This window comes from Puma concolor, chromosome E1 (genome assembly GCF_028749965.1).
Source record: "Puma concolor isolate L17-30 chromosome E1, mPumCon1.1.hap2, whole genome shotgun sequence".
NCBI lineage: Eukaryota > Metazoa > Chordata > Mammalia > Carnivora > Felidae > Puma > Puma concolor.
In genome coordinates this window covers 10,296,086-10,315,919 of record NC_141680.1, presented here as the reverse complement: position 1 = coordinate 10,315,919, position 19,834 = coordinate 10,296,086, and the positions used below count along the sequence as shown (strand labels likewise).

The 19,834-nt window shown below is 43.2% G+C and overlaps 1 protein-coding gene across 7 annotated transcripts in view; it reads left to right on the top strand.

Moving 5' to 3' along the window:
* SPECC1 (sperm antigen with calponin homology and coiled-coil domains 1) overlaps positions 1–19,834 on the top strand; it is a 288,182-nt gene that overhangs the window by 130,898 nt on the left and 137,450 nt on the right. The window contains exon 1 of one of the 7 annotated variants that reach the window (XM_086686140.1): positions 5,030–5,240. The exons of the other annotated variants lie outside the window; for them this stretch is intronic. Coding sequence (XP_086542266.1) covers positions 5,201–5,240 — 40 coding nt within the window. The 5' untranslated portion in view covers positions 5,030–5,200. Of the gene's footprint in view, positions 1–5,029; positions 5,241–19,834 lie in introns of those variants that run through there. 7 annotated transcript variants of the gene reach the window in all.

Genomic DNA, 19,834 nt, shown 5'->3' with positions numbered 1-19,834 from the left:
GTTGTTTGAGGATGTGTCTTCTTTACACAGCACTCAACACTGATTGGATCTTGGTGCTTAAAAATACATAGATTTTGGAGACATTTGGGGAAATTTTGATATAGGCTATATACTATATGATATTTTGAAAATACTATTTTTCTTAGATGTGATAATGCTATTGGAGGAGAATGCCTTAGCAGATCATAGTGGAAGTATTTAGGGGTGAAGTGTCATTATATCTACCATACACTTTCAAATGATGCAATGAAAAGAAAAATGGAAGGGGGCAGAGATAAGAAGCAAATGCAGTCGAATGTCCACAATTGGTAATTTTAGGTGATAAATATAGAAGGGTGTAGTGTTCTCTTCACACTTTTCTATGACTTTGAAAATGTTCAAAATGAAAAGTGGGACAATAAAAAAGGCTTCCTTACCCTTCAATATTATAAGAATATTTATCCACATTTACTTCTGGGACTTTCATATTTTCATATTTTACAGTTAAATTTATATTGAATTGGACTCTATTTTTGGCACAAAGGGTGAGATGTGGGTCTCACTTAATTTGAAGTGCTACGTTATGTTAAATTCTTCTAAATCATTTTTTTGTGGGGGGGCATTTCCATTCTGTGATAACTATACAGTTTTTCTTATGTAATTTTATGGCATGTTTTTAATTCTAATAAGGTAAACCTCTCCTCTTTATTCTTCCTCTTGTAAATTTTCTTTCTTTCTTTGTGTTTTAAGATTTTATTTTTAAGTAATCTCCATACCTAATATGGGGCTTGAACTCACAACCCTGAGATCAAGAGTTGTGTGCTCTACCAACCGAGCCGAGTAGGAGCCCTCTCCTTATAAATTTTCTCAGATTGCCCAATGCACTTATTGTTCCAGGTGAACTTTGGAATAAACACATTAAGTTCATGATTAATTTGCATTTTGTTAAAATCATAGATTAATTTGGGCAGACTTGACTTTTATGTAATTTAGTCTTCTCATTTCAGTTACATGGGATTTCTCTGGATAGCCAAGAATCCTTCAGAAGTTCAAGTAACCAACACAGAGCGATTATGTTTGTTTGAGAAGTTAGCATTTTAACTGAATTACAGAGTAAATAAATATATGATTTATTTCGCCTACTATACATTAGATACTAGGAATGCAAAAATTATTAAGACAGCATCACTGCCACTCAAAGGGTTTATAATTGTATAAAGGCGAATGGGGGGCGCCTGGGTGGCTCAGTCGGTTAAGCAGCCGACTTCGGCTCAGGTCACGATCTCGCGGTCCATGGGTTTGAGCCCCGCGTCGGGCTCTGTGCTGACAGCTCAGAGCCTGGAGCCTGCTTCAGATTCTGTATCTCCCTCTCTCTCTGACCCTCCCCCGTTCATGCTCTGTCTCTCTCGGTCTCAAAAATAAATAAACGTTAAAAAAAAAAAAAAGGCGAATGGTTGAAATAAGGTGGTTTTTGGGAAAAGACAAGCATTTACAAGGTGCAAAAGTTTCATGAGGGAGAGAGTATTTAACTCTGGCGGAGATGGGCAGGCTCACCGGAAGAAGTGATTTTAGCCTGAGCAAAAATTTAAAAGATGAATAGGCACTTGCCAGGCAGCCAGCTTATAGAAGAGTATCAGATCAGAGGGAACATAGTAGACATCAAAGCACAGAGGCCTGAAATAACAGGGTGTGTTCAAGGCACCACAACGGGCATCTCGTTGCCGGAATATAAAGTAAAAGGAGGTACTTTTGAAAGACGAGGCTAAGATAACGAGGGTGGAGGTGGGGTGCAAGGTTATGAAGGGTCTTCGTATACTGTGCTGAAGAACTGGGGCCTTTATGTTAAAGGTAGAGGGGTGCTGTGGGGAGCTTTTAAACAGAGGCGTGCTGGGGCACCTGGGTGACTTGGTTAAGCATCTGAATTGGTTTCGGCTCAGGTCACGATCTCATGGTATGAGAGATCGAGCCCCGCATCGGGCTCTGCACTGATGGTACAGGGCCTGCTTGGGATCCTCTCTCTCTCTTTCCCTCTCTCTGCCCCTCCCCCGCCCATGCGCTCTCTAAATAGATAAATAAATAAATGAATCAATAAATTAAAAAAAAAAACCAGAGGTGTGCTATGGTCAGATTTGCATTTCTGGTAGGTTTGTGACGAGGGAATTTGAGCAGTAGCAGGCCTAGAAGTGAGCTGGAAGCTAATGCGAATTCATCCTTGTATGATGTTAAAGGCCTGGATTCGACCAATGCCAGCAAAGACAAGAGAGAGGCAAGATTTGAAAATAGTTAAGGAGAGAAAATACATACAGGAGCTGACTAGATATTTTAGACTTTAAAAGAGAGCCACAGGAGTCCAGAAGGTATGTTGGGTCGGTGTCTCATTTAGTTGTCATAAAAAGGCACAGGTTAAGTCCTTACCATTTAATGGGGTTAATAAAATGACTCATCAGTTTTCAAAACTCTCTGGATAAGGATGTAACTGTTCTGTAAATTGAAGTTATGTCACTGTTCCAGTGTTCACAATTGCAGCCTTTGTCTGTCATTTCATAAATATTTTGGGAAGTCAACCATCTTTTCTGGGATTATTCTTCCACTTTAACAAAGTGGGGTGGCGGAGACTGCACTTGATTTCGCACACATTTCTGCTCGAAAATCATGCTATGCGATTTATTTTTCCTTAATACTTTTGTTTCTGTGTGCTCAGTGTTGTACTAGGTTGTGTAGGTTACAGAAATAGAACTATGGCATCTGTCTTTGACAAACAGTTTTGTTGGCGAAATCAACTCATGGCAGTACTATTAAAAGGAAGTAAGGTGTAAGAGCTGATTGGTTTATGGTACAGGCTGTAAAGTCATTCATTTATTACCTGTTTTTATGAAGTCCAGTGGGGAGAAAATAAGCCAGTAGACAAGAAAATATATAGTATACTGAATGGTGATATACGTCACGGAGGCTAACAAAGCAGGGAAGCGTGTGCACTGAGGGTCTGGCTTACTATTTAATGTGACAAGAGAAGCCCCTCTTAATAGAATGACATTTGACCAGAGACTTAGGGAGTGAGAGAGAGTGGACCATGTGGTCTATAATAATGTAGGAAGGTGGGGGAAGAGGAATCTGGGCAGAGGGAGCAACAACTGCAAAGGCCCTGGGGTGGGCGTATGATTGGCTTAGTTGAGCAACAGTGAGGAGGAGCTTGCTGTAGTAAAAGCAGTGTGAGAGGGGGAAGGTGAGTCCACGAATGGAAGGAGGGGAAAATTATTCGGTGGAGGTCAGGGTAAGCGTGTTGACTTTTCCTCCAAGTGAGACAGCAAGCTATTGGATCACTGTAAGTGGAGGTGGGATATGATTAGACTGAACTAAGTTTTGGGAGCAGCATGCTAGACTATAAAGAGGCTGGGGGCAGAAGATGGGAACCTGGGTAGGAAGCAGTTGGAATCATCCTGGTAGGATGGGCAATGGCTTGGACCAGATGGTAGCAGTGAACGTGGTGAGAAGTGCTGAGACGTGGTGGCATTTATGACATGTATTCTGACATATTCCATTTATGGAGGTGGAGAAGACTGTATGAGACATCTATGAAAGAAAATCAAGAATTTGGGTTTTTTCCAGTTAAACTGGAGATGCTTCTTAAGACACCTAAGTGGAGGTGTCAAGAAGGTAGTTGGTGGGGCGCCTGGGTGGCGCAGTCGGTTGAGCGTCCGACTTCAGCCAGGTCACGATCTCGCGCTCCGTGAGTTCGAGCCCCGCGTCGGGCTCTGGGCTGATGGCTCAGAGCCTGGAGCCTGTTTCCGATTCTGTGTCTCCCTCTCTCTCTGCCCTTCCCCCGTTCATGCTCTGTCTCTCTCTGTCCCAAAAATAAATAAATGTTGAAAAAAAAAAATTAAAAAAAAAAAAAGAAGGTAGTTGGTGAAATGAGTCTGGAATACAGAAGAGAGTACCAGGCTGAAGATATATATAGGTGGTATTTTAAAGCCACAAGTTTGGGGGGTCACCTGGATGACTGCGTCCATTAAGCGTTAGACTCTGGACTTTGGTTTAGGTCACTATCTGGAGGTTGGTGAAATCAAGCCCCACCTTGGGCTCTGCACTGATGGGGTGGAGCCTGCTTGGGATTCTTTCTCTCCCTCTCTCTATGCCCCCCCCCTCTCAAAATAAAATAAACAAACATTAAAAAATAAATAAAAGCCACAAGTTGGTGACACTGGCCAAGTTAGAGTGGATAGGGGCGACGAGCCTCCAGGTGCTAGAGATCAAGGAGATGGGGAGAAGCCAACAAAGGGGATTGGGAGGAGGAGCAGAGAGGTGGGCAGAAAACCAGGAGGGTGTGGGGTCCTGGTGTCTGAACTCCTCCTCCTGTTTTGAGGGGTCAAGAGTGATCAGTGGTGACCTAACATGTTGATAAGTAAGATAAGAACTGGGATTGGGCCATAGCGGTCAAGTAATGCAGGAAACAACCAGTCATTCCATTCATCTTTTTATTAGTCCTAAATATGTTTCACAGCAAGATTTAGTTATTTCTAAGTTTTTTTCACTGTCAGATTAACTATGAAAGTTGTCCAGGGTAATTTCCAGAAGTTAGTCATTTCTGATAGCAGCAAAAAAGGTTACCACTAAGGATTAGTATGCATTTTTATTATTTGCGGTAGTATTTACCATCTTGAATAACGGGCGAGTCCTTGTTAAAGGGTTATTTTTCTTCACGCCCTCCGCAAGAGTTGCTTGTGCGTCCATTCTTTCGTTTACCCAGGAAATCACTAAGCGCCTGTACTGTGCCAACCCTAGGTTGTTCCTGTCCCGACACGCGATCGAATTTCTCACGCGCAGGATTTTGCCTTTCTTGCGGCACTTGGCTTCAGCCTCCCCGCAGTGGGGTTTTTCCAGCCTACCTTGTCCAGCTGCAGTTCTCAGCGTCGGCCCCTAGAGGCCCGAATCGGTCTGCCGGTGCGGCCCTCCCACGCCTGGGAGGGACCCTTTGGATGCTCTAGAGCGATATGCAGACGAGACGGGCGGGCACTATGCAGATGAGGTGGGCGGGGCCCGCCCGCGCGGGCAAGGAGCGGCTCCGCCGGCGGCCGCCGGGAACTGGAAGGCGCCCGGCCCTTTCTTTGACTGGAGCGGACCCGCCGGACGCAGCTGCCTCGCCCGCCGGAGCCGGCGCGAGCTGCAGCACGGCGGACACCGTGTCCGAGGCCGGCCAGCCGGCCGTTGCCCGAGTCGGCCGAGCATGGGCAACCACTCGGGTCGGCCCGAGGATCCCGAACCAGGTCTGTGCTGTTTGCGGGGGTCGCGCCGCGCCCCCTCCCCGGCCCGGCGCCCTTCCCCCACCCGCCTTTCGGGCCAGCGGCCGCCGCGCTGCCCGCGGGCGCTCAAGGGGCGAGTGGAAAGGTGAAGTTCCCGGGATGTGATTCTTGCCTTTGGAATGCGCTAGTGGGGTTGTGAAATTACCTGTGCCTGTTCCGCGACAAGGAAATGCCACTCACCATAAACATGTACCTGGAAGCTCTGGGTCTGCCCGGACGCGGCGAGTGGGGCGGGAGGGAGCCGGTCTCCGTGGCCCGGCGCACGCAGGCCAGGCCGGTGGAGAGAGGGGTCGGGGCGGGGGGGTGGGGGGGTGGGGGTGGGATGGGGGAGGGTTCTGCCCAGATTTCGTAGTGGAGTCTGACTTGCCCCTCCTGTCTGCCGCCCAGCCAGGGTCTCGAATACGGTGGGTGGAGGCAGTTCCTGCAGACTTTCTGGGCATTTGCAACGAAAAGTGTGACTTGGCAGTGTTTTCTGGTTCATTGTCCATTTTGCGGTGCATCATTTGCGTATCACACACTTTCTGGAGTCCCGAGGAAGGTGGCAGCCCGTCAGCAGATCTGTTACTCATACTCAGACCAAGGGCTTGATTGTGACTGTTACTTACCCAAAATAGTCTGTGCTTATTCTGGGATACCAGAAACTTCAGCGGCTTATCAAATTTTTATTTCCTCAGAAATTAAGCGAGCCTGGTTGGAGAGTCAGCTGGGCTCTAGTTGTCATCTTCTGGTTCATCATCCTGGCCTCCGGCACAGATTTAGATGCTGCAACCACGGGGTTGCATTTAAAAACAAAGCCAGAACATTTCCATACTGTCACATGAAGGAAGTGGAATTTAATTTAGCCTCAAAAATTACATCTTGCCTGATTGGGGAGAGATGGTCCACTTAATGCTGGAATCCTGGAATGGCAGGCGGCGGGTATGTGTTCCCAAGACAGAGTCAGAACTCTTAAAAATGTTCTCAAGGGTGTAATTTTTTAATTGGGATTTGAATGAGGAAATTGAGGCTTTGAGAGGTGCAGTGACTTGTGTTCAGTGACAGCCCTGGGATCGGGAGCAGGGCTGTAATTAAACCCTTGATCTTCGTAGCCTCGGTCCATTCATCACTCTTCGCTTACCGCCCAGTGCCTTAGCTGTCTGTCTTGACAGGGAGGCCAAGGGGACTCAGGCCGTATCCCTGGGACTGGGCCCAGGAGGGGTGCCTCTAGGTGGGGTGCCTCCTCGGCAGTTGTGGTTCACTGGACTGGTACAACAACCAGGATGGAAAACTTTGCCACACGGGAATAGCGTGTAGAAAAACATCAGAGATGGGGTTACTGTGTAGATTACATAGGGGCAACTCTCTAAAGTTCACGGCCTGTATCCAAACTTCTTTGGGCAGAATAACCAACATTTGCAAAATAATGCCTTTGTCGTAAAGAGCCCATAATAAACTGTTAGGTCAAAGATATGTAACACTTTAAAAAAAAACACCTCTCCCTGGTACACAGCTGCCCAGGTATTGTAAAAACTCATTTCCTTTGTGTCACATTGCAAAGAGACACCCCCACCCCCACCCCCCGCCCTGCCACCCCACCTTGTTAGAGTTCTTTAGGTTCCAGGGCGCCTGGCTGGCTCAGTTGATGAAGCATGTGACTCTTGACCTTAGAGTCGTGAGTTGGAGCCTCACGTTGGGTGTGGAGATTACGTAAAAATAAAATCAGGATGCCTGGGTAGCTCAGTCAGTTTAGCGTCAGACTTCAGCTCAGGTCATGATCTCACGGTCTGTGGGTTCGATCCCTGCATCAGGCTCTGTGCTGACAGTGTGGAGCGTGGAGCCTGCTTTGGATTCTGTGTCCCTCTCTCTGCCTTCCGCTACTCGCACTCTGTCTGTCTCTCTCAAAAATAAGTAAACATCAAAAATAAATTAAATAATAAAAAAATAAAACCTTAGGGGTGCCTGGGTGGCTCAGTTGATTAAGCGTCTGACTCTTGACTTTGGCTCAGGTCATGATCTCATGGTTTGTGAGTTTGAGCCCTACATGGGGCTCTGTGCCGGCAGTGTGGAGCCTGCTTGGGATTCTATCTCCCTCTCTCTGCCCCTCCCCTGCTTGCTCTTAGTCTCTCTCTCGAAATAAATAAAAATAGACTTTAAAAAACCTTTAAAAAAAGAGTTATTTGGGTTCCAGTTTCTAAGTGGCTTTGCTTTGTAAAGCATTCTAATGGACAGGAGATGAAAAGACCGCTTTTATGCCAGTGACTTATTTTATTGCATTTTGCAAGAATGACTATAATCTCAGAATGGGAACTCAATCTGATTTGCTGCAAGTAAAGATCACCAATTAGGAAATCTTAGGGACTAGGGTGACCTGAAAGTATGAATATAATTTTAGTTGGTCTCTTTTCTTAATCCCTTTTTTTAAAGTTTATTTATTTCTTTTTGAGAGAGAGAGAGAGAGAGGGAGAGAGAAAGAATGTACGCATGCACTTGAGTGGGGGAAGGGCAAAGAGACAGGGAGAGAGAGAATCCCAAGTAGGCTCTGCACGGTTAGCGCAGGGCCCCATGCGGGGCTCGACCTCATGAACCCTGAGATCATGACCTGAACCAAAATCAAGAGTCAGATGCTCAACTAACTGAGCGACCCAGGCGCCCCAATTTTAACTGGTCTCTTAATACAATGATGAAATGCTGTAGAATGCATCAAAAAACTTTTGAAATCAGAGTTTTGTCAAAGATTAATCTGTCTTCATTCTGCTTTACCCTGAGGGCAAGGATGCGATGGGGGCTTCCCAGTGTCAGTTGTGGTATATTGGACTAGAACCAGAACAAGTGCTTCAGTGGGTCGTCACAACAAGGGGCCCAGAGATGAGTGGTAGAGGTAAGGGGGGGGGAAACAGGAAGGCTGGACAAGGGAAGAGCAACACCCAAGTGTGATTTTTACATAGTTCTTACATTGTGTCACTTTTGTCCTTTGAGATGCAGACTTTTAAAAAGACTTGGGGGGGGGTGGCGGGGCGGGGGTGGGGGTGGGCGCCTGGCTGGCTCAGTCCATGGAGTACGAGGCTCTTGATCTTGGGATCATGAGTTCAAGCCCCACGTTGGGTATAGAGATTACTTTAAAAAATATCGTTAAATAGAATTAGGAATGAAAGAAGTTTATGAGAGACCTGACAAACACAAAAAGCGTGGGAAGCCAGAACTGGGCTGGGAGAGTTTTAGGCCATGATGCGGATCCAGCGCGTATGAAGGGAAAGGAGGGGGTGGCAGGTTTGGGCAGGGAGAGCCTCAGATAGCTCTGCAGCTGTGGCGAGGCCCTGGCCAACTGATTGAGGGAGTTCGGTTGGGCAGAAATGGCCAATCCCTAGTGTTCTTGCTGTGGTCAGTCACTGCTGGAGGCTGCCTGGGAAGAAGGCACCTTCAGCTCAAAAGCCAGGTTGAATCCTGGGACCCTGGTGGCACTAACAGCTGGAGGTGTCAGCTAACTACAGTTCTTGTAGCTGAACGCCAAGTTCTTTCTTGAATAGAGATCCAGGTGGCACATCTCATGGCTGCCTTCCACAGGAACCTCAGTTGCTTGAGCAGGGAGGGTCTATTTAAAGAGTAAATGAGGTAAAATTTCCATCTTACATCCCCATCTTAGACCCTAGGCTTGAAAGGGCTGGAATTAACCCCCATGTCTTCTCTCTTCCAGTTGGAAGCACCTTGTCCTCTCCGGGGCACACCTTTTCTAGCCCTGGAATTGGCCATGGTAGCAGCAGGATTCCTCTTTTGTGGTGTCTGTGATCCTTTGAGTTGGGTCACTGTGGCTTCATTGTGGCATTGTATTACAGGATGGGCAGGAGAAATGGATCAAGTAAAAGACACGAACGTATCCATGAATGAGGGCAGCTAGAATGAGAACCTGTTGATTACTCTTACTTCCTAGAAGTTCCCTAGAACTAGAAGTTCTAGATGTTAGCAGTCTTTCAGTTTCCAACCAGGTTGTCAGACCTGCATTGTAGACAGGGCTACTGGGTATAGTTGTGTTGGTTGTGCACTGTTCAAAGGCATCTGGATATAAAGGGATGAGAGGGCCCAGGTGGGGTTGTATCAGTCCAGAGATAGGGGTGCCATTTTGCAGTTTTGCCTTTTTGTATTCACACAAAGATGCCTGATAATGCTAAAGAAGGCCTTAGTCAAAGGTGAGTTTAGTGGGCTTTCCCCGGTTTCACTACTAGCTGATTTTTGCTTGCTGTTTACCTTAAATTTGCATGTATGTACTTATTTTTTATTTTATTTTATTTTTTTTAGTTTATTTAATTTTTTTAGTAATCTCTACACCGAATTTGGGGCTCAAACTCACAACCCTGAGATCAAGAGTCGCATGCTCTTCCGACTGAGCCAGCCAGGTGCCCCTGCATTTACGTATTTAAATAAATGCAAATGATGTGAAACGAAAGCGAAACTTCTACTTCTACCCGCTTAGGTCCTACTTTATATTAGTTATAGTGAATGCTAACTGGTTAAAGACAAATCCCCAAATAGCCACTGAAGACTCTAAAAGTTGATTTCTCGCTTACATCACAGTCCGGTGTGAGTCGGGGGCAGTCTGGGCAGTTAGACGATTGTTAGAGACTCAAGCCTGTGAACGTTCATTCTTAGCGCCTGGCTGCTGGGTTGCACTGGATGTACCAGCATTCAGGGGAAGATTCACGGAGGATACCTCAGGAGATTCTACCGGCCGGGCCTGGAAGTGACGCACATCATTTCCACCCAGGCTCTACTGGCCAGTTTCAGTCACACGGCCCCACCTGGATGCTGAGGGACTGGAAAACGTCTTTGTGGATGCCAGGCAGAGGACAGACAGCAGCAATATTGGTGAATACTGGCAATCTCTTTCCAGACATGGTATCCACTCCCAACCGCATTTGTGTCAGTATTAAGAAAAATTTAATCAGAAAAATGAAAGACCTGTAAGCACCCATATATCCACCGTCTAGATCTGCAGTTAACATTTTGCTACATTTGCTTTATATATATATCCATCTATTCATCCTTCCATCCGTCATCCTATCTCATTTTGGGGGGCATTTCAAAGAAATGATGGTTACCTCCATCATTCTACATAATACTCTATGCCCCTTATGCCTGTACTATTTCTTGACTTAGTAGCTTTCAAGGCTATATACTAACCTTTACTGTGAAACTTTAGGAATTAGTGCATTTTTACTAGTATATGCCTCTACTCCCCCCCCCCCCCCCATTTCTGCAAGTCATACATAAATTTTCTGATGTTCTTGTCAGTATGGTAAAATGCCAATGGGGGAATATAGTTGTGGGTATATAGTCTTTTACTGTATTTCACTTTGGAATTCTAGGGAAATTGGGGCACCTGGGTGGCTCAGTCGGTTAAACATCCAACTCTTGATTTCAGCTTAGGTCATGGTCACATCAGCCTCTGCACTGACAGTACGGAACCTGCTTGGGATTCTCTCTCTCCCTTTCTCTCTGCCCCTCTTCTGTTTGCCCTCTCTCTCTCAAAAAATAAATAAACTAAAAAAAAAAAATTAGAATTCTAAGGAATTCTATTGTTTACCATCTTCCTTCCTTCCTTCCTTCCTTCTTTCCTTCCTTCCTTCCTTCCTTCCACCTGCATTTCTTCACTGACCAACTTTAAACAGTGTCCTTGCTAGGTAAATGAGGATATAACATCCTCAAATTTCAACTGTCTTTTCCATTTTATCCTTCACACCCTATCCTGGTCTGCCTCTCAACCTTTCATGTGACTAGAATGTTCTGTTCCATAAGTAGTATAATTAAATCTTCTGTGCATTGTCTGTAGATTGAAAGTTGAAAACTAATCAGTATTTAACATATTAGGATCGCATATGTATTATTTACTGGACAACCAGGGAGTGCATTTAGACTTAGAGAGAAGGAAATGTAATCTTACATTGCTTACCTTGTGACCTGTGGCAGAAGACATTACTTTAAAAGAAAAGCAAGGAGTAAGATTGGAAGGGAGGTAGTGCAGGTATTATAATTATTTACTTTTAAAATGCTCTTAACATGCTTTTATCCTGTTTTGGAGCTTCTCACTTTTACTTCCATTATTATGGAGAATTTATTTTCTTTTTGAAGATGAAAAGCAGGGTGGTTAAGACTTTGGGCTCTGGAGCCAGACTGTGCAAATCCCAGTTTTGTCACTTCCAGCTCTGAGACTTTAGACAAGTGATTTAGGCTTTCTGAGCCTCAGTTTTGTCATCTAGAAAAGGAGTTACTAATATAAGGTACCTCATAAGGTTGTTGTTAAAACCGGTGAAGCGTTAGAACAGCCTCACACATGGAAAGTGTCCGAGAAGCATGTTTTAGTTTGGACTTGGTTCCCCCTGGTCCTGTCTCACTCTTGGGTTCGCCCACTACTTTGCTGATCCTTCTCTGTTTTTGCATTCCTTTGCTTTGGCTGGAGTATTTCCTGTGGTCCTCTATATATTCTGTCACTCTCTATATTCACCTTTTTCTTACAGTTTTCCTGTTGACTTTTAAAATTCCATTTTCTCTTTCCAAAATATTTTTTGTTGTCTGCTTGATCTTATTCATAGAAGTTTGGGACTTGGGGGAAGGGAGCGGTGTTGGTCGGAAGGCTTGAGTCAAATGAATTAATGGCTTCTGTTGGCATTAAATTTCAAGGACTCATCAAATTTTTTACAATATTCACTAAGAAGAGAATATTCTCAGAATAAGAATTTTTCTCAGAGGTATTTTGTACCATGGAAGGATTTCAGAGTGGAACTAGTGTTCTGAGAGACATACTTTGGAAAATGTGCTCTTTTAGGATTAAAAATGATGTATATATCAAAGAGCAGTGATAATACATAGAAAAAACAGATAAGATAAAAAATGTCTATTACTGTAATAAATGTGAATGGGTTAAAATCTCTGTTAAAAAAAAAAGACCCCCTTCCAGATTAAGACAGAAAGCAAAATATACATGCTGCATATATTTAGGTTCCTGTTAGGTCTGATAAACCAGTCCAGTTTTTTAAAGTCTTATATACTTAATAATTACATTTCTAAACAGAGATTCTTAACTCCTCTTATATATCTCAGAACACACATTCTCTCTATGTGTGTGTGTATATGTAAGATGCACACTTCAAATTAAAATTACAAATTAATTGCTCAATTACACATTTTAGATTGGAATCAAGGGCTGATCTGAACTCTTTATACGTCTAATCCCCCTAAATGTTAAAAATAGAATCCCAAACTGCAAGTATTTCTTAGTACATAATACTGCTTACACACATACGTAATTACATAATTACTACTCATTTAATTCTTATTTTATTTTATTTTATTTTTTTAAGTAGGCTCCATCTCCAACGAGGGGCTTGAACTCACAACCCCTGAGATCAAGAGCCACATGCTTCACCTACTGAGCCACCCAGGCGCCCCTCATTTAATTGTTTTAAATACTTCTCTACTTAATTCTAAATCATTTTAGGATTAAAAAGTTAGTTTAGGGGGCGCCTGGGTGGCTCATTCGGTTGAGCGTCCGACTTCGGCTCAGGTCACGATCTCGCGGTCCGTGAGTTCGAGCCCCGCATCGGGCTCTGGGCTGATGGCTCAGAGCCTGGAGCCTGCTTCCGATTCTGTGTCTCCCTCTCTCTCTGCCCTCCCCCATTCATGCTCTGTCTCTCTCTAACTCAAAAATAAATAAACATTAAAAAAAAAATTAAAAAAAAAGTTAATGTAAGTATTTTTTTATAAATAATACAGGAATTTCATCCCAGGTGAGGCTTTTAAGCAACAGAGGCCTCTAGCAGGGACAAGGACAGGATTGTTACTCTGGACTCCAAATACCCACTGGAGCTCCTTTTGCTGTGGTGGGAGCATATTTGGTTTGAGCATGTACAAAGATAGTCTACGCATGATAGGTTTTCTCAACCTTTATGTGAGGATCTGTTGTTTTACCTTGTCTTTACTGATAGTTTTTCTGGGTGTAGAATTCTAGGTTCAAGATCTTTGTAATCTCTCTGCACAGTGATTTCAAAACTTGAGGAAGGAGGTGGTCATAATGCCCATTGTGACAAACAAACTTAGATTTAAGTTATATTTTCCTTAATTCTTAGCAGCTCCTAATTGGGAGCCTTAGACCTCCGTTCAAATGGCCACATCACTTAATTAGAGTTTGTACTTCTTTGGCATTTAGATATAAATATTTCCCCTCTGACTCCAAAGACTTGTGACTTGATAGAACACTACCTGCTTTTCTTACACTTTCTGTCTCTTAAGGCCAGTATCTTTCTTGATAGTAATACAAAATGTCATTTAATTGTGCCTATCTCTGTGGCTTTAATTGTGCCTATCTCTATGGCTTTGTCTGACTTACAGAGTCATTCTACTGAAACAATAGTATCAGTGACAGACTTTCCTCCCCTACCCTCCACAGGCACCACAGGGTACCTTAAATCAGACAGGACCTTCTATGTTGAAGAAGAAAAAGTAGCATTCACAAACTCCAGCACATTAACCAGCAAACCTTGGAAGAGTGACTCCTGCAGAACCTATTAGAAATGCATTAAAATAGACTCACAAGTAAAAATGAGAAAATTCAACAATATGTCTTACACAGTTTTTCTAAACTGTTCATGGAATGGTTAAAACATTGATCTGTCCTGTTCCAGAAAGAAAGCCTCATTACAGTCTCTTAAAGGAAATTTTATGGTCACTCTGTTATATCATAATGCAGTAAAACTGTAGATAATAAAAGTTGAAATTTAAAAAACTTAATCCATTTGGTAAAGTTTGACCCAAGAAAGAACTGAGAACAACAATTTATTAAAAAATGATTATGGAGTGCTTCATCAAGTTACAAATAAGCAAGTTCGTTCCTCTGAAATTTTTTGATGTCTGAAAAGAAACAATGAAAATAAGTTAATTACTATACTCAGAAAATTAGGAAATAAACAAGAAAATAAACCTGGGAAAACAGGAAGGTGTTTTTTGAAAAGGCAGAAATTAATGAAGCAGATTATAACTGTGGCTGTTTCATCCTCCTCTTTTTTTTCTTTTTTCTTTTGAGTTTTAAATTTTTATTTATTTTTGAGAAAGATACAGAGAGCAAGTGCGGGAGGGGCAGAGAGAGGAGACAGAATCCCAAGCAGGCTCTATACTGTCCGCGCAGAGCCCGATGCAGGGCTTAAACTTACGAATTCTGAGATCATGACCGGAGCCAAAATCAAGAGTTGGACACTTAACTGCCTGAGCCACCCAGGTACCCCATGTCTCACCCTCCTCTTACCCACCCTCTTACCACCTAGTACACTGCCTGATACATGCTTGGCACATGGTCAATATTTGTTGAATGAATGGATATATGAATGAACAAAAAAGAAAAAGAACACCTTCAGTTAAAAATGTAAGAGTATGTTTATTGTTAAAACAATGAAGTAGAGAAAACAAAAAACAATGTCTAACCGTAGTTAGACTAAGAAAAAGAAGAGAACAGAAATATCCCAGGTTTGCATTTAAGCATGCACATATTCAAAGACGTGGTTTAAAAAAATAGAATAAAAATATAAAATTTTGATGAACTTGAAAATGAAACTATAAAATCAGTTCCTGAAGAAACGAAACAGTTGGACAGAAGAGTAATTTTGGAAGACATCACAAAGTAACTTAAAAGCTCCAAAAATATCCCTGAACCCAGATGACTTAATAGGTAAAGTTCTTTAAATACAAGAAAAATATAATTTCCGTGATATTTAAAGTCATCTAGTGCCTTGTTTCCCAAAGATTACCATATTATAGAGGGTACAGGTAATGATTTGAGATATATACAGATGACTGTTTCTTATTTTAATAATTAATTTAAAATGTGTCAGAAAAATTATAACTAATACATCAAATCTATGCTACTTAGGATGAAGTTGGGCTAAAAGAAAAAGTCAATGTTAAGTTCGTGCAAAAAAAATTAAATATATAATCAGAGAAGTAAGTACAAATAGAATTGTGACGGTAATACTCAAATAATAGAAACTTGGAAAATATTCTGAAGTACGTAAAAGATGGAAAACATTCCAATTTATTTTCACAAAAGTGATACTAGTACTGTGAAGCCAAAACGTTTCAAAGATAGCGCTAACAAAGAAAGCCAGAGTACCTTCTTACTGATGTTGATATACAAGTCCTAATCGAAATATAAGCCAAGTTTAATCCAACCATATATTTAAAAACTGTTATGCCACTGTAAAACTGGTTCATTCCAAGAATGCAATAATATTATTCTATGAATTTATGCCAACAGTGAATTTAAAGAAAGAAATTTTCATCTGTATATCAGTAATACATTTAATAAAATTTAATATATACCTTAGAAACATTTAATAGGAATGAATGGATCCTTTCTTAAGGTAATAAATAAAATGGTCTGAAAGCTGCACACACCATGCTTAACAGGAAACTAAAAACATTCCTGTAAAGGTCAGGAAAATAACAGCGGTGCCCATACAGGACATTGTTTTCAGATAGACTAGCCAAAGCAGTAAGATGTTTAAAAATAATATTTATTGAAAATGAGACAAAAGTAGCATTATTTGTAGGTCCTATAATTTTCTTGCTAGAATAGCCAGGAAGATTAACTGAAAAACAATTAGAATGAATGAGAATTCAGTAAACAGCTAGGAAATGCATGCATATATATTTATATAATTTTGTTATATATATTTTATATTATATATATAAAATTTTGTTATATATATTTTATATTATATATATACAGTACATCATATGTGTATGAATATGCATATACATGCAGTATGTGTGTATGTAGGTATGTGTGTTTATATCAGTAGCTTTATGCTAATAATAACCAGAAACAGTGGTTTATTAGAAGGTCACATTCACACTATAAGAAATGTGTATAGAATCTGGGGGAGAAATAAGGAATGTACAAGACCTCTGTAGTAAACAGTAAACTCTTAGAGAGTTAGATCCTAGTGATGATGGCACAAATGTCCTCTGTTAATTGGAGATACTGTCCTTCAGAAGATCAGAAATCATTGCTAAATTTTGTAACATACCTTTTTGCCATTCATCTTGATGTTATGATTTTTCTTGTTAGACATAATGATTTCACAGATTTAAAATTTTTTTCCCTGGGGAGTCTGGGTGGCTCAGTTGGTTAAGCGTCTGACTCTTGATTTCAGCTCAGGTCATGATTTTACAGTTTGTGAGTTCGAGCCCTGAATCTGTTTTCCTGCTCTCTCTCTTTCTCTCACTCTCCCCCCCCCCACCCTTTTACCCCTCTCCCACTTGCACTTGAGCTCGCTCGCTCTCTCTCTGAAAATAAATAAATAAACTTAAAAAAAATTTTCCTCTTATAATCCCATTTTAGGTCACATTTTCCTTAATACCCCTTTTGGTTTTGTTTTGTTTTTTTTAACATGAAAGATGAATTATTGTAAGTTTTTATTGGTTCCTTGTTGCCTTATATGGGTAAAAGGGTGTGTGTGCAAGGTTAGCTCTGAAGTTTCTGATAACTTTAATATCCTATGATTTTATGTTTTTAGACTCTTTTTTCAGTAAGTTCTATGCCCACCATGGGGCTCGTACTCACGACCCTGAGATAAGGAGTCTTGTGCTCCACTGACTGGGCCAGCCAGGTATCCCTATGATTTTTTTAGACTTACCTAAGTCAGGTATTTTGTGGGCGGGGGAGACTGGGGTTTTCTTTGTTGAGCTTGTCACCCAGATGTGCTTTAGGTATGAGCTTTCTAGCCAGTTGAACTCTGTTTTACTTTTTTAAAAAGTCTGATATGGCTCCAGTCAGATGAGACCAGCCTGTGTGGTCGTATCCTAGAAGCATCATGAAGGCGCCGAGCATTTTGAAGGTTTCTGCGTCTCCTCATGAAGATGTCGCACTCCCATGACAAAGCAGTCCCCTGGGACCGTCCTTCTACCAGACCCGTCCCATTGGCCTGGCCTCACCCCTGCTGCTCAGCGTCAGGAGACGCCACTTCCCCAGTCGGCCGGCCCACTTCTGACTTGGCCTTCGATGCCCTCTGGTGCCCGGCCTTCACGTGGACATCGTAGGACGGTTTGTTCTCCAGCTGAGGGAGAACTACCCGAGAACACTTACTTGCCCCCCTCATCTCATCTCCACAGCCCCCAACACTCCCCAGAGGCCCTAGCGAACAGCCCGGCTGTAATGAATTGATGGCAGCCGCCCCTTGTATTTCCTGGAAATTTTTTAATTCTCAGGAGAAGGTAGGCTTTATATTTTAAAATCGATGTGGTTGGCCACATATTTAAAACCGAGATTTAAAAAAAAAAAAAAAAATCACTTACTGGTATGAACTTCAGAAAAGCTTGTTTCACAGAAAGAGATTTTCCACATTCCACACCACTACAAAGATAACCCAGAGATCCTGGGCCAGCGACTCGCATGGGGCCGGGCACGGGGAGCCACCCCTGTCAGAGGCCCAACAGGCCACGGGCAGTATCTCCCTGTGGCTTTTCACAATTCCCACCTATTCATAGATACCCTCTCTCCAGTGACCTGCCCCCTTCATTGTTTTTAACCTCTGCTCCTTTACTTTGGAAAAATTAGTCTTTTTTTCCCTTCGCTTCTTCACGCTCCTCCCCTCTCCAGCTCCGTGTTCCAAATTGAACCTAATTATGGATAAGTGTTCAGATTAGGGGTTATGATAAACCTGGAAAGGTAAAGTCATACATTTTGACCTGAAACTCTATCCAATGAAGAACCAGTGCCAACAGCCTCGCAAGCCCTTGAAAAATCCCCTTTGTTTTATCTGCCAGAGAATTCATTTTTCTTCCTCTAATTGGTCCTGCTTTTCTCTCTACCAGCAGCCAAATTAAAAAAAAAAAAATCTTGAAGGTTAAATTATCAGCAGTCTAACCTTCTGATTTTTTCACAGATAAACAAGGAGTCCATTCAAAGTGGTCCTAGAACTATTCTGAAAATTATCTGTTTATAGTTGCGTTTTGGTCTCTTCAGCTCTGCCCTTCCTTCAATCTGAGTACATTCCATTGCGCGTGTTACGTGCAGTTAGTTATAGGCCGGACCAGAGACATGATGAGACAGTCTCTCTTTGCAGGTTACGTTTGTGTGTGGGTGTTGTTTGCTTGCGTGTGTTTGTGTGTCCACGTGCCCCTCACACCTTCCCTGACATCCTAACTTTCTGTGGCATTCTGCTTTTGTGCTTTATGCCCTGGTGAGGGTTTTCAAAACCAGTAGTTGTAGGTGATTAAGAAAGAAGAAGGAATGAAAATCAAGTAGACAACAGTAATTGGAGCGGTGGTTACATTTTCGTGGAAGCTGCACGTTAAAATGTCCTCTGGTTTGTCCTAAATTCTCGTATCCGGAGCCTTATGCTAACCACTTTAGATACAAGATAGTCCTTGAGGCATTATGGACAATCCTGCTTTTCCTTTACTGTCACAGTACTGGTTCTGTTACCAGCCTGGACTCCGGGGGTGGGGTGGGGATGGTGCTGGGGACCTCTTGATGGCTTTGGTCCGTCCATGTCCGCATGCTGGACTCCCCTCACTCATCCTCAGTCCCCGTGTGCCTGGAAACCAGTAACGAAAGCAGCCAGAACCGTGTCTAAACCAGAAGGGCTTCTCCTGATCAACAAAAAGGTGTGAAGTTTGGGCACAGACAGTTTTAGCTTCTCCGGAGACCTCTTTCTGTTCCGCTGGTTGAGGACAGCATCTCAGGGGGCCGAGTATCTCCGGCTGTACAGTGCCGTCCTGGTGAGATAAAGTATTTTCGCACACGCCGTCCCCTCGCCTCAGCCCTCCCCTGAGATGCACGGGCCTCCCGGCAACCACCCCGTGCCCCTTCTCCTTGCCCTGTGCCCGGATGCTCCTCTCACAGAACTGGTCCACGGACTCCTCTGCAGGTCGACCAGAAGTCCCCCTTGTCCAGGCTAAGTCCCAGTTAACACCTGTTGCGGGTCAGTGCACGCCTATTATTTTCATTTTCAAAAATGCCATTTGCAAGATAAATGTTACCTTCATCCTACTTTTCATCCTTTCAGGCTTCTTCAGCCCTGATGTCACCTCCTCAGGTAGACCCTTCCGCACCTGGTAGGCTTCCTTTCTCCGAAGCTGGACAGGATCCTTTGTTTGCCCTGCTTGCTGACTGGCCCCCAGGGCTTGGTCAGGCTGAGCCAGGGGTTTGTGAGAAGCAGATACATTTAGGCTTCTTTCAGCCTCGGGACCCATGCAGGGCCAGGCTGGGAGGAAGTGAGAGAGGAGGCACTAGGTGCAGGAGAAGGTGAGGTGCAGGGGAGGGATGTGCAAGGAGAAGGGAAGGTGAAGCGGAGGAATGCAGGGGAGAGTGAGGTCCAGGGGGGAGCAAGGAAGGACAGAACGTGGGCGCGTGCTGCGGGCCAGGATTTATGGGAAGCTTCACTAATGTGATTGTGCCCCCTCGAGAAATTTTAATGTCCTCTACCACTCAAGGCTGTAAGAGTCGATGTGAGGGTTTCAGATTTGAGGCCGTGTGCGGTCAGCTTGAAGGGACTGATACCGCAAGAGACGTGTGATGAGGCTTGATTATAAGTGGA